Below are 22,228 nucleotides of genomic sequence, written 5' to 3' on the forward strand. Positions count from 1 at the left end.
TATGAATACAGTTAATATAGTTTTGTTCCTCTAATGTTTATCAAACTGTTACGGGTTTACTCACATCTACGCACATAAAACTTCTGCAAAGGCAAGTTCATACTCAGCTATTCAAAGAAGTGAAGTTGCTGTTAGAGCCTGAAATGCCCCTTATGTAGCTGACACTGACCAGAATATTATCATATGCTTTCTCATTCCATAAGGTTAATTCAAGAAGAAAAAGAATCAACAGAACTGCGTGCTGAAGAAATTGAGAACAGAGTAGCTAGCGTCAGTCTAGAAGGCTTGAATCTGGCTAGAGTTCACCCAGGTACATCTATCACTGGATCAGTGACAGCTTCATCGCTTGCAAGCTCTTCTCCTCCTAGTGGGCACTCAACCCCTAAACTCACCCCTCGCAGTCCAGCCAGAGAAATGGATCGTATGGGAGTCATGACACTGGTAAGGAAATGTGTGATGGCAGTTTTGAGCATGATATTTATTAAAATAAACTGATCAAATTGTTTTTCCTGTTTGCCTAGTCCTTTTCAAGCCTTATCTACTCCCTTGTAGAATTTGTTTTGTCCATATTTTGTTGTCTCTGCATATGCACAAGAGCAAACTATGCCAATCCATAGGAAAGATAGGGAGTATGGTAAAAGACCTGGTGGTTTAACCAGGATCTTCAGTGACCTGTAACTCAAAAAAGGGTCATACTAAAAAGAGGAAAGTAGATCACATTACAAAGGATAAATATAAAAAAAACCCACAAGGACAATATTATAAAAGCTAAGGCACAAAACAAGATTAAACTACCTAGGAAAATAAAGAGTAACAAGTTTTTTTTTTTTTACAAATACATTGGCATCAAGAGGAAGACCAAGAACATTACTCAATGAGAAGAGAAAGACAATAACAGAAAACATCATAGTGGCCTAAGCGTTAAATGCCTTTTTTGTTTCATCTTTCATCAAAAAGGTTAGCAGGGATCACAACTAACATAGTGAACATCAATGTAAATGGGGTAGGATCTGAGGCTAAAATAGGGAAAGAACAAGTTAAGAATTACCTGGACAAGGAAGATGTCTTCAAATCAGCAGGTCCTGATGAACTACATCCTTAAAGAATTGGTTGAAGAATTCTCTAAGCCATTGGTGATTATCTTTGAGAACTTGTGGAGGACAGGACAGATCCCAGAGGGCTGGAAAAGGGGAAATTTAGTACTTATATAAAAAATATGAATAAGGACAACCCAGGGAGTTAGACCAGTCAGCTTAACTTCAATACCCAAAAAGATAATGGAGCAAATAATCAATCATTTGTAATCACCCAGAAGATGATAAGTAACAGTCAGCATGGATTTGCAAGAACAAATCATTATCAAACCAACCTAATATCCTCTTCTGATATGGTAACAAGCTTGTGGATAGGAGGGAAGCAGGAAATGTGATATATATCAGTGTTAGTAAGCTGTCTCATATGACCGTCTCAAAACAAACTAGCCAAGACAAACCTCCTGTAAGGTGGGTGCTCAACTGGTTGGAAAACTACTCAAAGATTAGTCATCAATGGTTCACAGTCAAGCTGGAAGAGCATATTGAGTGGGGTCCTCAGGCATCTGTCCTGGGTCTGGTTCTGTGCAGTATCTTCATAAAAGATTTCAATAATGGCATAGAGAGAACACTTATAAAGTTTGCAGATGATACTAAGTTGGGAGAGGTTGCAAGTGCTTTGGAGGACAGGATTGGAATTTAAAATAATCTTGACAAACTGGAGAAATGGTCTGAAATACATAAGATGAAACTCAGTAAGGACAAATGCAAAGTACTTAGGGAGGAATAATCAAATACAAACTTGAAAATGGCTGCCTAGGAAGGAATACTGCGAAAAAGAATCTGAGCGCTTATATTGGAACACAAACTAAATTTGAGTCAACAATGTAATACTGTTGCAAAAAAGCAAATATCATTCTGGTATTAGCAAAAGTGTTGTAAGCAAGACGTAAAAAGAAATTCTTCCACTCTACTCACTGATTAGGACTCAACTGGAGTACTGTGTCCAGTTCTGGGCCCTACACTTCAGGAAAGATGTGGACAGATTGGAGAAAGTCCAGAGAAGAGCAACAAAAATGATTAAAGGTCTAGAAAACATGACCTATGAGGAAAGATTGAAAAAATTGGGTTTGTTTAGTCTGGAAAAGAGAAGACTGATGGGGACCTAACAGTCTTCAAGTACATGAAAGATTGGTATAACGAGGAGGGTGATAAATTGTTCTCATTATCCATTGAGGACAGGACAAGAAGTAATGGGCTTAAATTGCAGCAAGGGAGATTTAGGTTAGATGCTAGGAAAAACTACTTAACTGTAAGGGTAGTTAAGCACTGGAACAAATGACCTAAGAAGGTTGTGGAATCTCCATCATTGAAGGTTTTTAAGAACAGGTTAGACAAACGCTTCTCAGGGATGGTCTAGATAACACTTTGTCCTGCCTCAGTGCAGGGGACTGGACTAGATGACCTACTGACCTCCCTTCCAGTCCTTTGTTTCTATGATTCTACATATGGGTTGTAAGGTTTTTGGAGGAAAGACTAAGTTGTGTTGGGTTTTTATTGTCTCTGTACAGTGCCTAGCAGAGTGGGGCCCTTTTCTCTGATTAGGGCCATTGAGTACCAATGTAATAGAAATAATAATTAATAATAATTAGTAAAAAGTATCAGAACCAATTTGCATAGGATTTTTATTATAAGCAATGAAGTCTCAAATAATCCATTTAATAAAACATAGCTTGAGGCAGAGTTGAAGGCTGTTAATCCTAGGTCAGATTTAAATCTCAAGCAAATGCCTTACAAGGCCATTATTGATATTAAAACCTTTTAAAACTTATTTTTAAAAGTGTTTTAGGTGGTTTTTTTTCTGTTTTATACAAGTGGCACATTGTGCGTTTCTCTGTATATGCTTTTCAATGCCAGTTGCATGGGATGACCTGTTTTCCCACATTCCATTTAACCTGTATTATATTTAAACTGCATATAGTGTGTTTGAATATTCCTTAAACCACCTGTATTCCACCAATGAGCATGAAATTGATATTGAACATTTCAAAAAAAAATTCTGAAACTAAACTAAATGAGTGGGGAAAGTGCTCTGAAAAGGGTTGTCCAAAAGATTCACATTTTGGTTCTAATGAAAACTGCAAATGAAAGTCCAGCAGATGAAGGAGTAGAGGCATTTCCCCCACTACAAGACTTAGCCAGGTAATTATGGAATCCACTGAGAGTCTCTAGCAAATAATACACTGAGCATTTTACAATGCTACTGCCTCCCGCTCTCAATATGTAATTATTTCAGAAGGTGTGGTTTGCCTGTTCCTCCTGCCTGGGGATGGATAGGACAGACTGACAACTCTTTGGGTGGAAGGGTTAAGTTGTGAGATCTTCTTGGAGGTTTAGATCCTATAGTACACAAGCTTCCAAATAAACCTATAGAGGTTGGCTAGATGCCAATAACTGCAGCCAGATTTCACAGGACAGGTCTATGTAAACTTTCATAAAACAAACTCTGCAGGATTTTTTGAGCTCTAAGTGTATATCACAGAGTGACACATTTGCCTAAAGTAGAAGTGTTAAGCAGTTGAACAATGTATGTTCTCGTAGACTTCCATGGTGAGATAATGCCTGCGGTAAAGAGGATTGGTGTTTTTGATGAGTTATTGAAAATGTCAGGTACACAAAAATATTAATTCAGATTTACTGTAAGAGGAAAGAAATTGCCCTCTTTCATGTACTGCAGTTTGTGTGATTTTTTTGGTCTCGTATCTGTTTTTCAGTTAAATGTTTAAAAAGTTTTAAACAAGAGAGAATTGCAAGAAAGCATTATCCTTTTATTATTGTTGATTATTTTGGGAGGATTTATGGAAGATATAGGGGGGGAAAGGAACTAAAAATGAAAATTTTATATCATGTCTGAAAACTTTATTTCTTTCCAGGCATATGAAAATGAAGGGGCCATGTGGGAGTGGCTAATTATTTGCAGGAAAGCAGGGCTTTGTGGTGGGTTCTCTAAATTACTGCACTCAAAAGGTATTTTTAAGTTATGTCAAAGGCATCTGGAGAATATGAATGGGTATTCTTGTCACTATTTCTATGTCAGAATAAATATATATGTGAAGTTTGAGTGTTTCTTTGCTCAAATAAGGTTTACTAATAATTCTTTTTTGTTGTTGCTTTTTTCATCAACTGAAGCCAAGTGATCTAAGGAAACATCGACGAAAGGTATGACGCTCAATAATTTAATAGTACAATACCTGTATTAAACATACTTTTTTAATTTCTTCATGCCTTTTACTTATAAAACTTTTATGTCATTTTTATCTAAATAATTGGAAAAATGTATTTTCATTTTTATTCCAACTTGAAAATGCTTGTGAGTGAAAATCAACAATTAATTCAGTGTTAGGAGTTAAGTCTCTCAGGTGACTTTATCTGATAATTCATCCTTTAGTGCAACCAGTAAGAAACACTCCATCATAAACCAAGCTTAGTTATATTCTGAGTACTTTCACAGAACATTTTGTTCACTCTTTTTATTGATGGAGCAGCCATAATCTTTAAGATTGAGTTTTGTCTGTGCTGGTACAATATGCAATTATGTATATAACTGGGATAGAATGTCATAATTCTGTTGGTATGAGAGAGATTAGCAAAGCCATCAAAAACTGTGACAAAATTCCATTTCTTTCACGCTTATGATCTAGAAATTTGATCCCTTCATAAACAAGCTGTGAAAACAATCGACTTGATCCTGCACAGTCTTAACTCATGAGTATCAGGAATCAGGGCTTGCAGCAGAGCTAGTCTCCAGGCAGCTTCACCAGTACAGCTGGCCTGTCTGATTAGCCATGCTGCCTGATTGGCTGCAGAGGTCAGCAGGCTGGATTTTACACCAGCAGCAGCTCACTGGCTTCACAATGCTCATGCCCACCACTGTGACTAGTCTTGTGTTACTTTGTGCTTGCTGCTCCTGCCTTGCACTGAGTCCTTGCCTTGAACGCTTCCTCACCTGATACCCAGCTCACTCTAGTTCCTGTCCTATGGCTTGACCCTTGGTGCTGGTATCCAGTTCCTGCCTTCCAGTTTGACCTTTGGCTTTGACTCCTGACTATGGCTCTGACCCTAGTCACTAGGGCTGATGCCTGCTCCAACCACTAGACTAGACCACGCTTGTTCTAGTCAGACAAGAATGAGATACTTTGAATATATGAGTAGTCCCATTGTGTTTAGTTGGTCTACTTGTGCATAACGTTATTTGTATGCTAAGGTCTTTGCAAGATCAAGCCTATTCTGCATAATAGGAACCGTCTGCTTTTCTAAGTGTGATTTGTTTCCTTTATAATATACATTTTAAGTTGGCACAGTTAGAACATTTGGTCTGTTTCCTAATACTTTCATGTGGTTTTTACATAATCCTAACATTTGCTCAGATAATTTAAATTGATTCCAAACCTGATCATTTGACAAATACTTGAAATACTTGCTGAAATTTCTAGAAGCCTTGAAAAGCCAATGCATACTCTCACTGATATATTTGATTGGTAGATTGCAGTGGTAGAAGAAGATGGACGTGAAGATAAAGCCACAATAAAATGTGAAACCTCTCCTCCTCCAACACCCAGAGCCATCAGGATGACTCATACCCTTCCTTCTTCATACCACAATGATGCTAGAAGGTAAGAAGCTCATAACATGAGTCAGAAATTCACAACTTGACCACGTTATATCCTTTTAAAAGTATATGATTCTTCTGATTTCCCAGTACACCCTGACTTTTTTTGAGATTGTATGTCTTGCAAGTCAAAAAATGTTATTTTCTTTGTCTTTTCTACAATCCCAAGCACTACACTGCTGCTAAAAAACAAATAATAATAGTGTCTGTTTCTCTCTTATGTCGTGTCTTTGGTCTAACTTTAAGTTATAACTATTTTAGAACAGGAACCTTGATATTCACCTGAAAGAGTGCTGTTAAATGATGATAATCCTCATGGATGGAGAAGACAAGGGGAATTCAGGGCAAGAAGTGCCTCTGCATAAACAAATCCTGGATTTTGCAGGAGGCCAAGAGACAGCATTGATGTGGATATAGGGGATAGGTAAACTGAGAATCCAGAGAAGAGGGACGAGTAGATTCATTAAGGCCAGGTCTACGCACTAGAAACTTTTGCCAGTGTAGTAATATCAGCTGGGGTCTGATTTTTAATGACATTTCTGTGCTTGGCAAAAGCCCTAATGTAGATACAGTTATCCCAGCATAAACATTTTGCCAAAATAGCTTATTTAGCTTGGGGAAGCAGTATAAGCCATACTAGCTAAAGCACTTTTTTGCTAGTATAAATTGTGTCCATACTACGATTTGGAACCATATAACTATATCGGCAAACTTTTTCTAGTGTAAACCTGGCCTAAGAAAGAGAAAATATTTCAGGATTGGAAATATTTGCTGTAAATTAATTTTCCCTAGGTTCACCCATTTGAAAAAAATAGTGAAAATGAATTTTGAAACAATCATTTCTAGTGATAGCTATGCAGCATTGCTCCTTAACATGAAAGATATAATATAAGTATGTGACCAGCATGTCTTGCACTGGTTGTACAGTAATTATACAAGAAAAAAATACATATTCAAAGAGGTGAAATAAAATCACTGAAAGAGAGGGAAACAGTTGTGAAAAGAGAAGAAATAAGGGAACACAAAAAGAATCGCAGAATATGATTTTAAAAAATGGAAAGGAGCAACTAGGTAAACATAGAAAGCACGTACAAAGTTTTAGGTATTCAAGAATATAGGTGAAAAGAAAAAGACACGAGAAAAACTGGGAGAGAGAGAAGATTTTTAAAGGGGTATTTTATTCATAATAATTTGTTAATTTCATTAGTTGATTAAACAAGACCCCATTTTACATTCATTAACATAGTGATATTGCACATGTTGGAGATTGTTTTCATGTATTGTCACTGTGAGGGATCAGAGAAACAGCCATCCGGCATAGCAGGAGTTAAAGAAAACCTTTGGGTTCAGCTAGCCCCACACCGCTATACCTAGAGCCAATACCAGGCCTGGGGGTGGGGGGAGGAAGAAGGGAGCCTGGCTCAGTTAGGGTCTGACTGACGAGGAGGAAGGAGCTCTCTGCCTGCGTGCCTGAAGGGATGGATCAGCAACCTGCCATCCAGTGCAGCCACTTGAGACAAGTAAGGGTTCCCCTGCCAAGGGAAGGCTGCAGATAAGCCCCAGCACCTGAGGCAACTGATTGGGCAAGCTCCCAATAAACTGGACTAGCAGGGTCATGCTCAAACTGAAGAGACTTGTAGAAAGTAGCCCAGGAAAGCAGGTCTTGACTCCCTGCCAGGAGGGAGACCCATCTCGCCTGTTTAGGGTGATCTACATAGGGCCCTGGGCTGGGATCTGGTAAAGAGGAAGGGCCCGGGTCCCCCTACCATCCCCTCTGGCCTTACAGACTGAAAGGCCAGTGATCCAGCCACTAGGCAGCCTGGCCACGGAAGACCCAATTACAGTTACACAGTGCCTGCTCAAGATGGTGAGAGATGGGGCTCAGCATGAATGATAGAAATTATACATGAAGGGAGATGGCAGTTTTGCCACTGAGTTCAGTAGGACCAGAATTTCACCCAGAAAAATAAAATTAAATAATCAAATCCATTTTCCTACCAGTGCAAGATTGTTGTTTCCTACCATACATTCACTAATGTTTGTCCAGTCTAACTTCAAATGTACCAAATTTTGAGGATTCCAGCAGTGGTCTCAGGAGATTTTTATAATTTTTTTCCTAATACACAGCATACATTTTTCCATTCTTAATTTTATCCTTATCAAAGTTAATTATAAAATCACCTTGTGCCCTCTAACTACTTCTTCCCCTTGGTATTTATATCCTTGAAATGTAGATGGTTGTATCCTCCTGACTGTTGTGTTGTATTTATAAGCTGATCATTGTTATTTGATACAAACTTTAATTAATATAGTGGATTATTCGAGGAGGACAGATAACCAACTCTTTTACGCACATGGCTGTGTCTTGGCCAATTGGAATACGGTTAGTCATTGAAGAGTGTAATAAATATACAATATAGAGTACACACCATTAAAATATAAATAGTTGTCAACTGTTATTACTCTGTGAAATCCAAAGCTGGGCACAGGAAATAACTTCGTTATCTGAGATAACACTGAATGGCAATTACTGTAAGTGTGGACTCCCAGTAGCAAATGCTGAATGTATCCATATAGAATATATAGTAATCTGCTTTGCAAAACATTCCTTTTAAAAGTTAAATCCATGAAGTAGCCTGTAATGTCAATATGTCTGCTTTAGAGTTTTATCAATGCCCAAAATCTGCATTGCTTTGATTTTAAATATGTAGTCAATAATGTATGCTGTATTTGGTTAATGAGTGAAACAAACAGAAATTATCTGATTGAAATTTAGGTTCTGTAATTGTCTAATTACACAATGTAAATGAGATAAAAACTTTGTCATTCATATATTTTTCTTTACAAATAACACTTCAAATTTCAGTTGGGAAACTACATATTGCTGTAGTTCATCCATTTTCCCAGCATCATTTTTGGCAAAACAAATTTGAAAGACTCTTTATGTTTTATTTCCTCTTTGCCATTTGTTATGGGATTGCTTCAGCTTGATTGAGACAAGAGCTTTAGACATTGTACTATTCTATATGTTGCTAAGCTGTACAGGAAAGAAAACATCAATAATTTGATTAATTGTTCTAATTATGAAGAGGCTCTTATTAGATTCTAGATAATTTGTTTGCACAGCTGCTCAGGAGAAAATGAAACCTAGCCAGGAGAATAATATGTTACCTATCCCTTCTTTTCAATTTTACAGTAGTTTGCCAGCTTCACTGGAGCCAGAAAGTATTGGTCTTGGCAGTGCCAGTAGCAGCCAGGACTCCCTACACAAAGCTCCCAAGAAGAAAGGAATCAAGTCTTCAATAGGACGTTTGTTCGGTAAAAAAGAGAAGGCTCGACTTGGACAGCTCAGTAAGGAATTAGTTGTACCAGGCCTAGGTCATTGTTCCACTGTCATTTTTGTGTTTATGTTTTTGCTTCTTTCTTGTTTTCTAAATGGCATATTCCTCGTTTGCACTGGCAGAACCTTTCCATTAAATTTCATTATAGTAATGAGCATATTTGTCAGGAATTTGGTATAATCATGATCTAAATGAAAGGAAATCCATTAAACTAACAAGCTTCATTGTTTCCTGAGAGTTAGCCTCTTCAATGGAACTACTCACATGCTTAAAATTAAGCACACTCTGAAATACTTTGTTGTATTAGAGCAAAATTGCTAACAACATACCCTTAACTAATGAAAATAGAAGGGTAATAGTTTCTGTTCCCACAGTAATGAGCTTATCTTAATAATGCAATCTGGGAGTTTCTCAAAACTCAATATAACAACCCTTCAGTTTTCCAGTCTCTCACTGGGTAGCAGTTCCTGGCTGTTTTAGTCATACCTTGGCTGTCCTCTTGCTATTGGTCACATTTCCCACTGAAACTCTCCATTCTCTTTTTATAGTTCATGCATTTTTCCTCAGCTGTGATCCTCATTTAATTCATTTAATGGCACTAAATCTGCCTCTAAGTCTGTCTGGCTTCCATTATGCTTCCTAGTGGACAGACTTTACAGAGCAGAAACAGAGAAAAAACAGTGTTTTCAGGAAATAGGTACTTCAGTCCAGATTCAGAGGGGTATCCGTGTTAGTCTGTATCTGTAAAAAGCAACAGAGAGACCTGTGGCACCTTTAAGACTAACAAATGTATTGGAGCATAAGCTTTTCGTGGGTGAATACCCATTTCGTCAATCCAAATTGTCATTCTTGACACTAATTTGAAAAAATCTAATTATAATGTCCTTTAGGCTACTGCTCAGAAGACATATCAGTGAGAATGTGATGTTATATAGCATCCAGATAGCTTTGGGAGCCTAAAAAAGATGTGATAGTTTGACGTGGTTCCTGTTGCAACATACAGCACAGTGACAGAATCATAACATCCGTTATAATTCATATTAAAAAGCTTCCTATTATTGTAGGTTTACATTACACTAGTTCAGAATATATTTTCAGCTGTAACTTCATACTCAACATTTTGCTATAGCTGTGGGTATAATCATGAAATCCTTAGTCATTTAAAATCTTATTGACATCAGTATGAGTTTTGTCTTGGTAAGGACTTCATAAGATCTTTTTTCCTAAATTATAACTTAGAAAATATCACTTTTCTTTAGATGGTATCACTGGTGTTTGGGGAGGGAGGATGGTCTAGTGGTAAGTGCCCTAGCATGGAACATATAAGACCCAGGTTCAATTCCTTGCTCCACTACAGGTCCTCTGTGACCTTAGGCAAGTTACTCAGTTTTTGTGCCTCAGTTCCCTATATGTAAAATGGGGATAATAGCACTTCCCTGTCTCTCAGGGGTATTGTGAGCATAACTGGATTAAAGATTGTGAAACATTCAGATACTACAGTAACAGGAACCAGACACGTCCATGAGAGAGAGTTTAAAACACTTCACCGATTTGAAATGTATCTGGCTTACTTGAGTGCCTGAAGTTAGAAACCTAAATCCATAGTGAAACCTGCTCCTGATACATCACAGAACTAAGGTTCCACATATGAAAATAGGTTGCTGCTAGAGTCAATCCATCAGTATAAAATCAAATAATTCAGAATTTTTGTTCTATATCTCTCTCGTTATGGATACCTACTATATGTCTCTCTTTCCCTACTAAAACCCTGTGTTTTTGAAAAAGGAATGAGTTTTAATCATAATTTAGGCTTCACTTGCTGTATCACTAAGGGAAGAATGAAAATCTGATTTATTCAATCATGTGGTAGTTTAGTGCATTTCAGAATCTATTAAATGGGTCTCTCAAGTCAATCTGCATGTTCCCATCTGCACTGATTGAGAATTTTATATCTTTAGACTGGGTTATTAATTCCCATTTACATTCCATGAGACCAATTTTATTGATACTGGCAAATTATACATAATACTGTATTAATTTACAGTAACTCAGAGCCCAGAGGAGAAAGATAAAATAAACGTATTGGTCTTCTATGCTGCTCTTTACAGTGCAGAATGGAAAATTCTTGTAAAGATTGCCTCAGAAGCAGTAGAAGATGACCGTAAATTACTGTCTTAATGATACCTAAAAATGTTCATGCTATACATGCGTAATCTGATAAAACACATTTATAATTCCCAGGAACCAACTCATGAAGTTTCAGGCAGACATTAGTGAATATTTGCAATAGATGATTGTCTGGCTATGCCAGAAGGAGAACAGGAGACACTGGATGTGGTTTTAATTAGGCTGCAACTTTATTCTTAAAATATCTGGATGTACCCAGCAAATAAAAGTGTACAGTGTAGGTAATTCCATTCTCATTTCCCTATGTTTAGGGGCTGCCGTCATCCTTCCCCTTTTCCATCCTGGTCTAGCCATCCCGCTGCTAGGACCCCAACACCTCCTTTCTATGAGGTTTAAAGGGAGCTGTGAAGGAGAGAGGGTTGACTCTCTGCTGTACAATTTGTGTTTGCCTGAACCCACTTTTTCACTCCTTTAAAGTATGCCTCCTTTAAATCCTTTGCCAATCCACTTTTTATCTGATCCATATCCCCTGGATGTCCATCACAGGTTTACATAATGAGTTGTGACATTATAACCTAACCACCATTTCCTAACCTAATAGGTCCCCAACTCACCCTGGGGAAGGTGAAAAGCATACATTTTAAATAAACATAGCCAGGAACAATAAAACATACATTTACATATGGTAACCAAAAACAAGCAACAAAAGCATTTTTAGAAGCTATTAAGGGTGATCACTGTGCTACTGAAATACAGAGCAGTTTGTTTCCTCTTTAATTTGTAACCAAGACAGATGAGAAAAGAGAAGGAAATGAAGTCTTTTGTGACAGGCAGCTTTTATATGTTTACACTGGCATAGAGCTAGTATTTTAAAGGTAATACAAGATAGTAGCAAAAACACACACAGTACAAATGTTTACATAATTGATTGAACTAGCTCTATGACAACTATAATGATATAGTTATAACCGGATTACAAGTTACATTAACATTAGGATGCTATGTCATGAGACTTCTATATCATTTGTCATAGGTCTCACCCCCACTTAGAGCTGTTGGGTTCCAATATGGGGACCTGCATGAAATTTATCTCTAAACTAAAATCCTAGTTTAGATCTAGTAAAAGCTGCCACCACCCAATCAGGAACGTGTATTGGGACACAGTCCTTCCCCAAAATCCTAGGGGATCCCAAGAGCCCCAAATCCATGGAGTTCTTACACCCAGGAGGAATAAACCATTCCCCCCTGCTACCTCCCCCCTCCCTTTTCCTAGGAGAGACACCGGGATCTATCTACAGAGGGATACCTCCCTCCTCCTCTTTCCCTGAGAATCCACCCAAGGAAAGACCAACCAAGTCCTTAATAGAAAAGAATTTATTAAAGAATAAAAAAGAAAGTCACTGTCTCTGTAACCAAGATGGAACAATATACAGAGTCTAACCTATAAACCTGGAGAGAATTCCCCCTCCCCCTTTCTTTTTCAGTAAAAGCAAAGTAACAGCAAACAGGAATAAAGAATTTCCTTCAGCAAACACACAATTGCAAATGTAGAAATCAAATTATAAGACTAATCCGACTTTCTAATTAATACTCACTATTGGATAGTAGGAACTATTCCAGGAGAACTTGGAGACATGACTGGCCTCTCTTAGATCCAAAAAGAGAACGAACACTTACACAAAGAACACAGACAAAGGCTTCCCTCCACAGAGATTTGAAATTATCCTGTCCCTTGATTTGTCCACTGGTCAGGTGTTTCTCGGGTTACTGAGCTTGTTAACCCTTTCCAGGTAAAAGAGACCTTAACCCTGATCTGTTTGTTTATGACATCATTGTACCCCTGACTGCTAAAATCAGATTTTTAATGTGTTGTCACAAATTAACTTGACAAAAGGGAATAAAAAAAGTCCTAATTTAACTTCTTTCTTCCAGGTTTCACTAATCTTGATGTGGCCTGTGGAAGTACAAATTTACTATTCCAAATATTCATTTTTTCCTGTTATTTGGAAGATACCTTCCCTTTTCTTCAATAAAGCAACAGACAGCATTAAATAGATCTCATTGACTAGCCTCAGCAAAAATTTTCATTCTTTTTTATATTTTCATGTGTGCAGTCATATGCATACGTGTGTGCACACACTTACGCAGACTAGCACACAGAGTGAGTGCACTTAGAAAGATCATCTCAGTGCCAAAGATGTTTCTGGTTCCAGCAACTTTAAGTATACATAATATTTCTGGAACCAGTAATATCTCTTTAAAAAACATAGATATATGTATATAAATTCTCGCAATCTCTCATTTGAGTAATGTTGATAAAAAAAAACAATATTGGAACATCAGGAGTTTTACCACTGACTTAAATAGGGCCAAGATTTCACCTTGATAATATCCTTGTACCAAATTCCTTGTATGTATTCAAGAGAACTGGTTTTCCAGTGCTAAATCTGTTACTCTTGAGTTATTATTCTTTCAATGTCTGCTAAATTATTTGCAGTACTATCCAAAGTCTAATACATTCCTTAGAACATGTTTTACATATTTATACTTCTTTAAAGATTTGGGCGGGGGGGACTTTGCATCTTTTGTTAACTCATCTGACTTTATCAGCTTGTGCATCTTCTAACGTCCTTTTGGAATATCATGCTAAACTTTCTTTTTGTGTTTCTTCTCCTGTTATATATTAGCTATATCTGTCCCTAATACAAACTATACATTACAGTGATTTTTAGATCCTGATTATAAAGCTGATCTGTGTGGGTGCAAGTGTTTGGATCAGTTTGCAAGATAAGAGTGTTATAAAGCACGTATCTCATTCACATATACATTTAAGAGTATGGCTGCCATAACCCCAGGTTTGCCATCCTTTCTTGGTTATTCAAACAGCACAACTGTATTTTGTAAAAGTATATTATACTAAGAATATTTTCCATTCTGTAAAAGTTACTGAACTCACACTACCTATATCTAAAGCAACTTAATCTGCACAAAAGAATGTAAGTGATATCTTTACAAGGGTCAGAAGGAAACATAGGATAAAGTATTCTATAAAACTTCTATCAAAGGACACTAACAATAAAGCAATGCATGAGGTGATTTTTCTGTGTATGTGTGATCAGATGCATGGCTGCCATCTTGGAAGTTATGTGGCTAATGCCCTGTTTACAGTACAGAAAATGTACCCTTGTCCTGTAGACAGTTATAACAGTAGAATTATTTATATTTTAAAAGGATGACCTTAAAAAAGGCATTTGTTCTTCGACACCAGCAAACTGATGCACCAATAGATTTTTGCTCTCATTTGACTGAGCTGCATGTTAAAGTGGTTTGCAAATTTCAGGGTTCTATTTCCTCTATGTGATACCCTATATCCATTTGTTTCTGTTTTTTTAAGAAAAATTAGTTGCTTACTAATATTGTAAATTCTGTTATGTTGTCCGAGATAATGCCAGTATCTAATATATACTAATTCAGGGCCAAACTGTGACTCCAGACTTGCACTAGGGAGTTACCATAGAGCAGTGGTTCTCAACCAGGGGTTCATGTACCTCTGGGGGTACTCAGAGGTCTTCCAGGGGGTACATCAACTCATCTAGATATTCGCCTAGTTTTACAACAGGCTACATAGAAAGCACTAGCGAAGTCAGTACAAACTATAATTTCATACAGACAATGATTTGCTTATACTGCTCTCTTTACTATACACTGAAATGTAAGTACAATATTTATATTCCAACTGATTCATTTTATAATTATATGGTAAAAACAAGAAAGTGAGTAATTTTTCAGTAATAGTGTGCTGTGACACTTTATTTTTATGTCTGATTTTGTAAGCAAGTAGTTTTTAAGTGAGGTGAAACTTGGGGGTATGCAAGACAAATCAGGCGCCTGAAAGGGATACAGTAGTCTAGAAAGGTTGAGAACCACTGCCATAGAGTAAGGAGATGTAAGGTGTCCTCTTCCTACTTTACCCCAGTTACCTACATCCAGGGGCGGCTCTAGGCACCAGCGGGCCAAGCGCCCGCTTGGGGCGGCGTCCTGGGGAGGGCGGCATTTGGCTCCGGTGGAGCTCCCGCCGGCATGCCTGCGGCAGGTCCACCGGAGCCCGGGACGTGACTGCGGCGGGTCCCGTCTTCCCGCGGCTCCGGTTGAGCTCCCGCAGGCATGACTGCGGCAGGTCCGCTCATCCCGGGCTCCGGTGGACCTGCCGCAGGCATGCCGGCGGGAGCTCAACCGGAGCCGCGGGAAGAGGGGACCCGCCGCGGGACCGGGGAAGGGCGGCGCAGCGCTCCGCGCTGCTTGGGGCAGCCTACTTTGTAGAGCCGCCCCTGCCTACATCATGGGCAGTAGCATGGGAGGGGAAGCAGGCGCCACAGAGCTCCTACTTCCACCTTCCCCACATGCAGGTGAGAAGTGAGCAGAGCCAGCAGGTTGGCCACTTTAAACTGCGGTTCACTGTCTTCACCGAACAGCAGGAAAAATAAGCAGAGTCACAATATTCCTCCTCACGTGCTCTTGGAACGCCACAACAACATACTTCACTTTTTCACAGAGCACAGAGTCACAATCTAGCAGTCAGTTTGTAATATGATTTGACACCAGACAGACAGACAGACAGATAGGTCTGTCTGTCTGTCAATCGCAGTTAATACATGCGATTAACGCAAAACAAATTAACTAAATTGTAAACAGTGTGATTAATTGCAGTTTTAATTGCATTGTTAATAATAGAATACCAATTTAAATTTATTATAAATATTTTTGATGTTTTTTCTATATTTTCCAATATATTGATTTCAATTACAACATAGAATACAAAGTGTTCAGTCCTCACTTTACATTATTTTGATTACAAATATTCTCACTGTAAAAAAGATAAAACAAAACAAAAGAAATAATATTTTTCAATGCACCTCATACAATCCCATTGCATCCTACTTCTTGTTCACTCATACAAACAAGTGTGTTTACATTTGCAGGAGATAATGCTGCCTGGTTCTTATTTACGTCACCTGAAAGTGAGTACAGGCATTCACATGGCACTGTTGTAGCTGTCGTTGCAAGGACTTTACATGGTGGATCAGCTAAACAGGCATATGCCCCTTCCTGCTTTGACTTGTAGGCTCTGAAGTTTTACACTGTTTTGTTTTTGAGTGAAGTTATGTAAAAAATAATAATCTACATTTCGAAGTTGCACTTTCATGATAGAGAGACTGCACTACCGTACTTGTATAAGGTGACTTGAAAAATGCTATTTCTCTTATTTTATCCTTTTTACAGTGCAAATATTTCTAATAAAAATAATATAAAGTGAGCACTGTACACTTTGTATTCTGTGTTGTAATTGAAATCAATATATTTGAAAATGTAGAAAAACATCCAAAAATATGTATAATACATTTAAATTGGTATTCTATTATTGTTTAACAGTATGATTAAAACTGTGATTAATCACAACTTATTTTTAATCTCACGATTATTTTTTTAATAATTTGACGGGCCTACTAGATATCTATCCTCAAGAAAGGATGGTCAGTCTAGTGGCTGAGGTACTAAACTGGGACTTAGAAGACTCAGGTTCAATTTCCTGCTTCACCCCAAGCTTCCTTTGCAATCCAGGGCAAGTCACTAAGGATATGTCTACACTTTGAGTGGGAGGGGCAATTTCCAGATCAAGAAGACACACCTGTGCTATGTCTGATTGAGCTAGCAAGCTAAAAATAAAGTATAATCACAGTGGCGCAAGCAGTGGGATGGGCTAGCCACCCCGCATATGTACCCAGTGTCTCGGACAGATACATACTTGGGGAGGGAAAAGGGCCTCCATGGTTACACTGTTTTTAGTGTGGTAGCTTAATGAAAGCTAGCACGGGTATGTCTCCTCGAGCTGGGGCCTGTCCTGTGAAACATACTCATTAGTGAACTGGAAAACAAGAGGTGAATAGTGCTTTGGCAAAGATTGCAGACAATACAAAATTATTCAAGATAGTTAAGTCCAAAGCACACTGTGAGGAGTTACAGAGGGATCTCACAAAATTGGGTGGCAACAAAATGTGAGCAACAAAATGGCAGATGAAATTCAACATTGGTAAGTGCGAAGTAATGGACATTGGAAAAAATAATCCCAACCATACACACATAATGATTGGTTCTAAATTGCATTCTAAGAGATCTTGAGGTCACCTTGATAGTTCTCTGAAAACTTGTGCTCAGTGTGCACCAGTTGTCAAAAAAGCTAACAGTGTTTTATGAACTATTAGTAAAGGGATAGAAAATAAGACAGAAAATATCATAATGTCACTATATAAATACATGGACCAATGCCTTGAACATTGTGTCCAGTTCTGGTTGGCCCATCTCAAAAAAGACATAGTAGAACTGGAAAAGGTTCAGAGAAGGGCAACAAGGATGATCAAGGGTGTGGAACAGATTCCAGATATGAGGCGAGCCTAAAAAGATTAGGTCTGCTTATCTTAGAAAAGAGATGACTTAGTGGGGATATGATAGAGGTCTATAAAATCATGAATGGTGTAGAAAAAGTGAATAGAGAAGAGTTATTTACCCTTTCACATAATATAAAAATTGGGGATTGTCCAATGAAATTAATAGGCCGCAGGTTCAATGCAAACAGGAGGAAGTACTTTTTCACACAACTAACCTATTGAATTCATTGCCATGGGATGTTGTGATGGCCCAATATATAGGTTCTTCAATGACTATTAGCCAAGATGGTCAGGGATGCAACACCAGGATCAGGGTGACCCTAAACCTCTGACTATCGGAAGCTGGGAGAGGAAGACAGGACTGGATCATTCCATAACTTCCCTGTTATGTACATGCCTCCTGAAGCTCTGGTACAGGCCACTTCAGAGACAGGGATACCAGGCAAGATGGATCATGGTTTGACCCAATCTGGCAGCTCTTTTATTCTTAACTACACCTCCAGCTAGAAGTACTGACATACCCTTAGTTTCCCTTTGCCTCGGTCCCCCATCTGTGAAATGGGAATAATAGTATATCCCTCACAAATGGGTGTTTGGAAGTTAAAAACATGACTCAGACCTTTCCAGGTAGTGAGAAGGATATATAAAGACTTTGTCAAGGTTTGGTCAGATTTGTTCCTTAATTCTGTGGTTATAAATAGATAGTAGGTATTCTCAACAAGCAGTAGACTTAAAAAGAGAAAAATAAATAAGTAAAATAAAAATAGGGTTGGGTTGAGGAGGGGAATAATCAGAAAAGAACTATGAGGAAATATTTTCCTTTTTGTTTACTGTTTCAACACAGGAGGTTTTATGGAAACAGAGGCTGCAGCACAGGACTCTCTGGGATTAGGCAAACTGGGAACTCAAGCAGAAAAAGACCGAAGACTAAAGAAAAAGTAGGTTGCTTGTTCATTTTATTTTCATCATACCTTATTCATACTTTGATTTTGTGTGTTGTCCTAGATATGCGCATAATTGAAAGCATGACCAAACAAATGACTGTATTTGTCTGACACTGTAGCAGTTGACCATTGTGTATTTGTGAGTTTTTCCAGGATTATTGTTTTTAAAAGCTCCACATAAAATAACAGAAATATGTGGTAATAAAGTACACTAACACTAAAGTAATGTGGTAATAAGGTACACTTTATAAAGGTAGAATATTTTATCATTCACAAAAAAACCCATGAGTTTAAAAGAAAGGAACATTTTTTTAGTTTGACATTACAGTTTAATTACTGTGTCCTGTGCTAATTGTGGTTTTTAAAACTACACATGCAATGAACGAAACATCTTACCGACTCTTTTTGTCTGGATTATCCAAAAGAAAAAGAGGATGCATTGAGCATATAATTATTTCAATCTATTATAAAAGACAATGATTCCCCATAGACATTAGTAACTTTGCTTTCTCTTATGTCTGTCAGAAAATGACAACCTAGTTTTTTGTTCACATAAATTATAGAATAATTAAATGCTTTCTGCCGCAGCACTAGTTGTAAAACTGATACACTCTGAGTCATAACAGCTGCAAGAAAGTAAGTAGGCCCATTTGAGAGAAAGAAAAAAAAAAAAAGCACCCCCCCATCTATTCAGTCTCATAATTCCAGTGTTATTAGAGGACATCTGAGGAGAAAAAGGACACTTCTTAAAAATCATGCTCTGAAAATGTTTTTTTTAAACAAGCTTATTCCTCCTCTTTAATTACTGTTTGGGTGTCAACATTTTACTTCCTAAGACTCTTTTGATCTTTCATATTTACAGTATGCTCATGAATCTCAGTCTTCTGCTGATCTTTTACATGGTTTGATGGATACTTTGCATAGTATTCTGCCCTTCTGGCGAGGAAATTCCAGGGATTATTTCCAGCCTCTCTGAGTGGTTTTAACCATTTACTTTGTACCACATGCGATCATTATTGTTAATGTACAAATATGAGTGTTCAACTTAAACTGGTCCTAGTTTTACAATCTGTGAATAAGGCTAAAAAAACATTCCTTCAGCATCCTCTCCCAAGCAGGGGCGGCTCCAGGCCCCAGCACGCCAAGCGCGTGCTTGGGGCAGCATGCCGCGGGGGGCGCTCTGCCGGTCGCCGGGAGGGCGGCAGGCGGCTCCAGTGGACCTCCTGCAGGTGTGCCTGCGGAGGGTCCGCTGGTCCTGCGGCTCCGGTGGACCTCCTGCAGGCATGCCGCCATGCTTGGGGCAGCGAAATGTCTAGAGCCGCCCCTGCTCCCAACAGAGAGGAGACTTTGGTCACCAAACTCAGGATATTGTTCTTAAGAATACTACAACAGATCAATCTTTCCTCTGCATCTGGAATTTTTATCTCTAAATCAATTATCAATCACCATTCTGTTATATATTTTATGGAAATTAAACATTTTTTATGGAATTATATTGTAAAAATATCAATTGCTTATCCTTAATTCTGCAAAGCTTTTTAAGAGCTGTTGAAGCCACCACTGGGAACAGACCATATTGGGTGCCATTAGGAATTCAGCATTCACAATGCTTCTCATGTATCTTTCAGTACTGAGAATAGAAGATACCACAATATGCAGCCAGTATTGGTTGAAGTGTCAAATGTTGAGATTTTAAAGGCTACCACAGTGCCCACAAAAATATTTCAAAATATGTCGCTTCTCTTATTCTGTTAGGTTAGTATTTATTAACAGAATGTAAAAGTTTTAATCTATATACAATGGATAACAGAAAATTGAGCTTTACACATTAATTGCATCACACAAATACAAACCTAGAAAAGTCTTGGATTTGGATACATTGGAGAATATAAAGGATAATCTATTCCCAGACCTCTTAGTCTAATCTCCTACAGCCGGACTTTCTTGTGCTGTCAGCTTTTCAAAGTTTTCTCTTCTCCTGTGTCTGTCCTTGGCTCAAAGTGGAGTAGACATAACTAAATCATCCCCTGACGTGGTATCATTTAGGAATCTTTTCTTTGTAATTATGACTTAGAATATAATCTTGGGCTAGTATTTCAGGTGCATATTTTTCCAGATAGTCCAAGATATTAGACTATAAAACTTACCCTTAATCATATGTTTATAGATCTGTCTCCTGAAGGCCTTTGTTCCATCACTTTAGACCTTTAAGAGTGGTCAATCTTTGTAGCTTTTGGTTTCTGAACTTTTAAAAGTACTGTTCAGAATTCCCCCAGGTTACTTGCAGAGACAAGTTTGGACGTGCTTTGTGTTGGTCCATTTACTAAGGTCCTTAATTCATTCAATATAAAATTGTATGTCTAAGACTAATACAGAAAAATTAATGTAGGTCACAGGTATTTATTGAATTATGGACATTACTGGGATAGGGATGTGTGAAATAGAATTCACGTGTTATCAGATCTGCTTTAGAAAGATAAATGTATTTAATGTGACTGAGATCTTGAAGTGTATTAGAAGTTAAAACAGTCCAATACTTCATTTTTTAATGCTTTAAGCAGAAAGGTTTGTCTCAGTATGTCAAATGTTAAATGCCCCCATTTAACAATGCATATCTCCCTCCTTGCATAAATGGAGAGAGGTCTTTTTAGCTGAGAGATGAATACTAATTTTGGTAATATAAGTGAGAGAGATATTTAGTGTCTCACATTAATGATAGTAGAAATATACTGTACTGACAGGACCTTATCTATAAACAATGTGGTATCTTTATAAAAGGTAAGTGAGAGTTTAACTTTAATAAACTATCTTGTTTTCTAGTGGCACAGCAACTAAGTTTGAGATCAAGCCTTTTGCTTGACTCCTTGCTTCTGTTGATCAGGGCCTGTTAACATTGCAAAGAAAGCAAGCTCAGACCCTGAAGGGGAAGAAGCAGCTTACATAGCTTTGTAGTGATCCCTGCCCCTTACCTGGAAGGACAGATATGAGAAAAAGGCAAAGAAGCATTGTTTAGTAATTACCATACAGGACTGGGAGGTAGGAGATCTGGATTCTATGCTGTTTTTGCCACAAAGTTGCTATGTGATCTCCCAGTCCTGTATGGTAATGATGGGGATAGAATGCTTTAATGAACAGGTGACTTTAATTAAGAAGAATATGGACCACCGCCTTCTACTGGATAACATCACGTCTGCTCATTCTTAAGCCCTACCATTATATTGCTTGCAGCTCAGGCACTGCTCCTTCAACTCAGGTGGCAGGAGACTGGTTTTAGAGTGGGGAAATGTGTTTTCTCCTTGATGTTGCAGAAAAGTTACGAATAGCCAAAGTATGACCACAGATTTGTTACAATATGAGTTAGCTTTGAGATAATGACAATAATTATTTTTAAATTATTTGAACTTAAGCCACAATATTTCCAGGGGGACTCAGAGGAACACTCGGGGGAAAAATGCCTTAAACTTAGAACTCTTAAAAAATTGACATTCTGGATTATATTTCTAATTAAATTTACATTATGCTATTTTAGCTCTCTAGCCCTGACTATTTACATATGCAAAATAAATTGTTGAACAATATATTTTACTCTAAGTTTCCTGAGAGAGTACTACACTTCTGCTTATTAAATCCCACTCTTGTGATTATAGTCTAATCAACATATTATTGCACTTCG

At 37.9% G+C, this 22,228-nt stretch overlaps 1 protein-coding gene across 1 annotated transcript in view; it reads left to right on the forward strand.

Annotated features, from left to right (window-relative positions):
- PPFIA2 (PTPRF interacting protein alpha 2) overlaps positions 1-22,228 on the forward strand; it is a 618,303-nt gene that overhangs the window by 536,141 nt on the left and 59,934 nt on the right. Inside the window, exons 17-21 of the mRNA XM_039497350.1 lie at positions 204-441; positions 4,221-4,250; positions 5,574-5,704; positions 8,897-9,051; positions 18,456-18,549. Of these exons, the coding sequence (XP_039353284.1) occupies positions 204-441; positions 4,221-4,250; positions 5,574-5,704; positions 8,897-9,051; positions 18,456-18,549 (648 nt within the window). The remainder of the gene's footprint in view (positions 1-203; positions 442-4,220; positions 4,251-5,573; positions 5,705-8,896; positions 9,052-18,455; positions 18,550-22,228) is intronic.

The sequence above is a fragment of the Mauremys reevesii genome, linkage group 1 (assembly GCF_016161935.1).
Source record: "Mauremys reevesii isolate NIE-2019 linkage group 1, ASM1616193v1, whole genome shotgun sequence".
NCBI lineage: Eukaryota > Metazoa > Chordata > Testudines > Geoemydidae > Mauremys > Mauremys reevesii.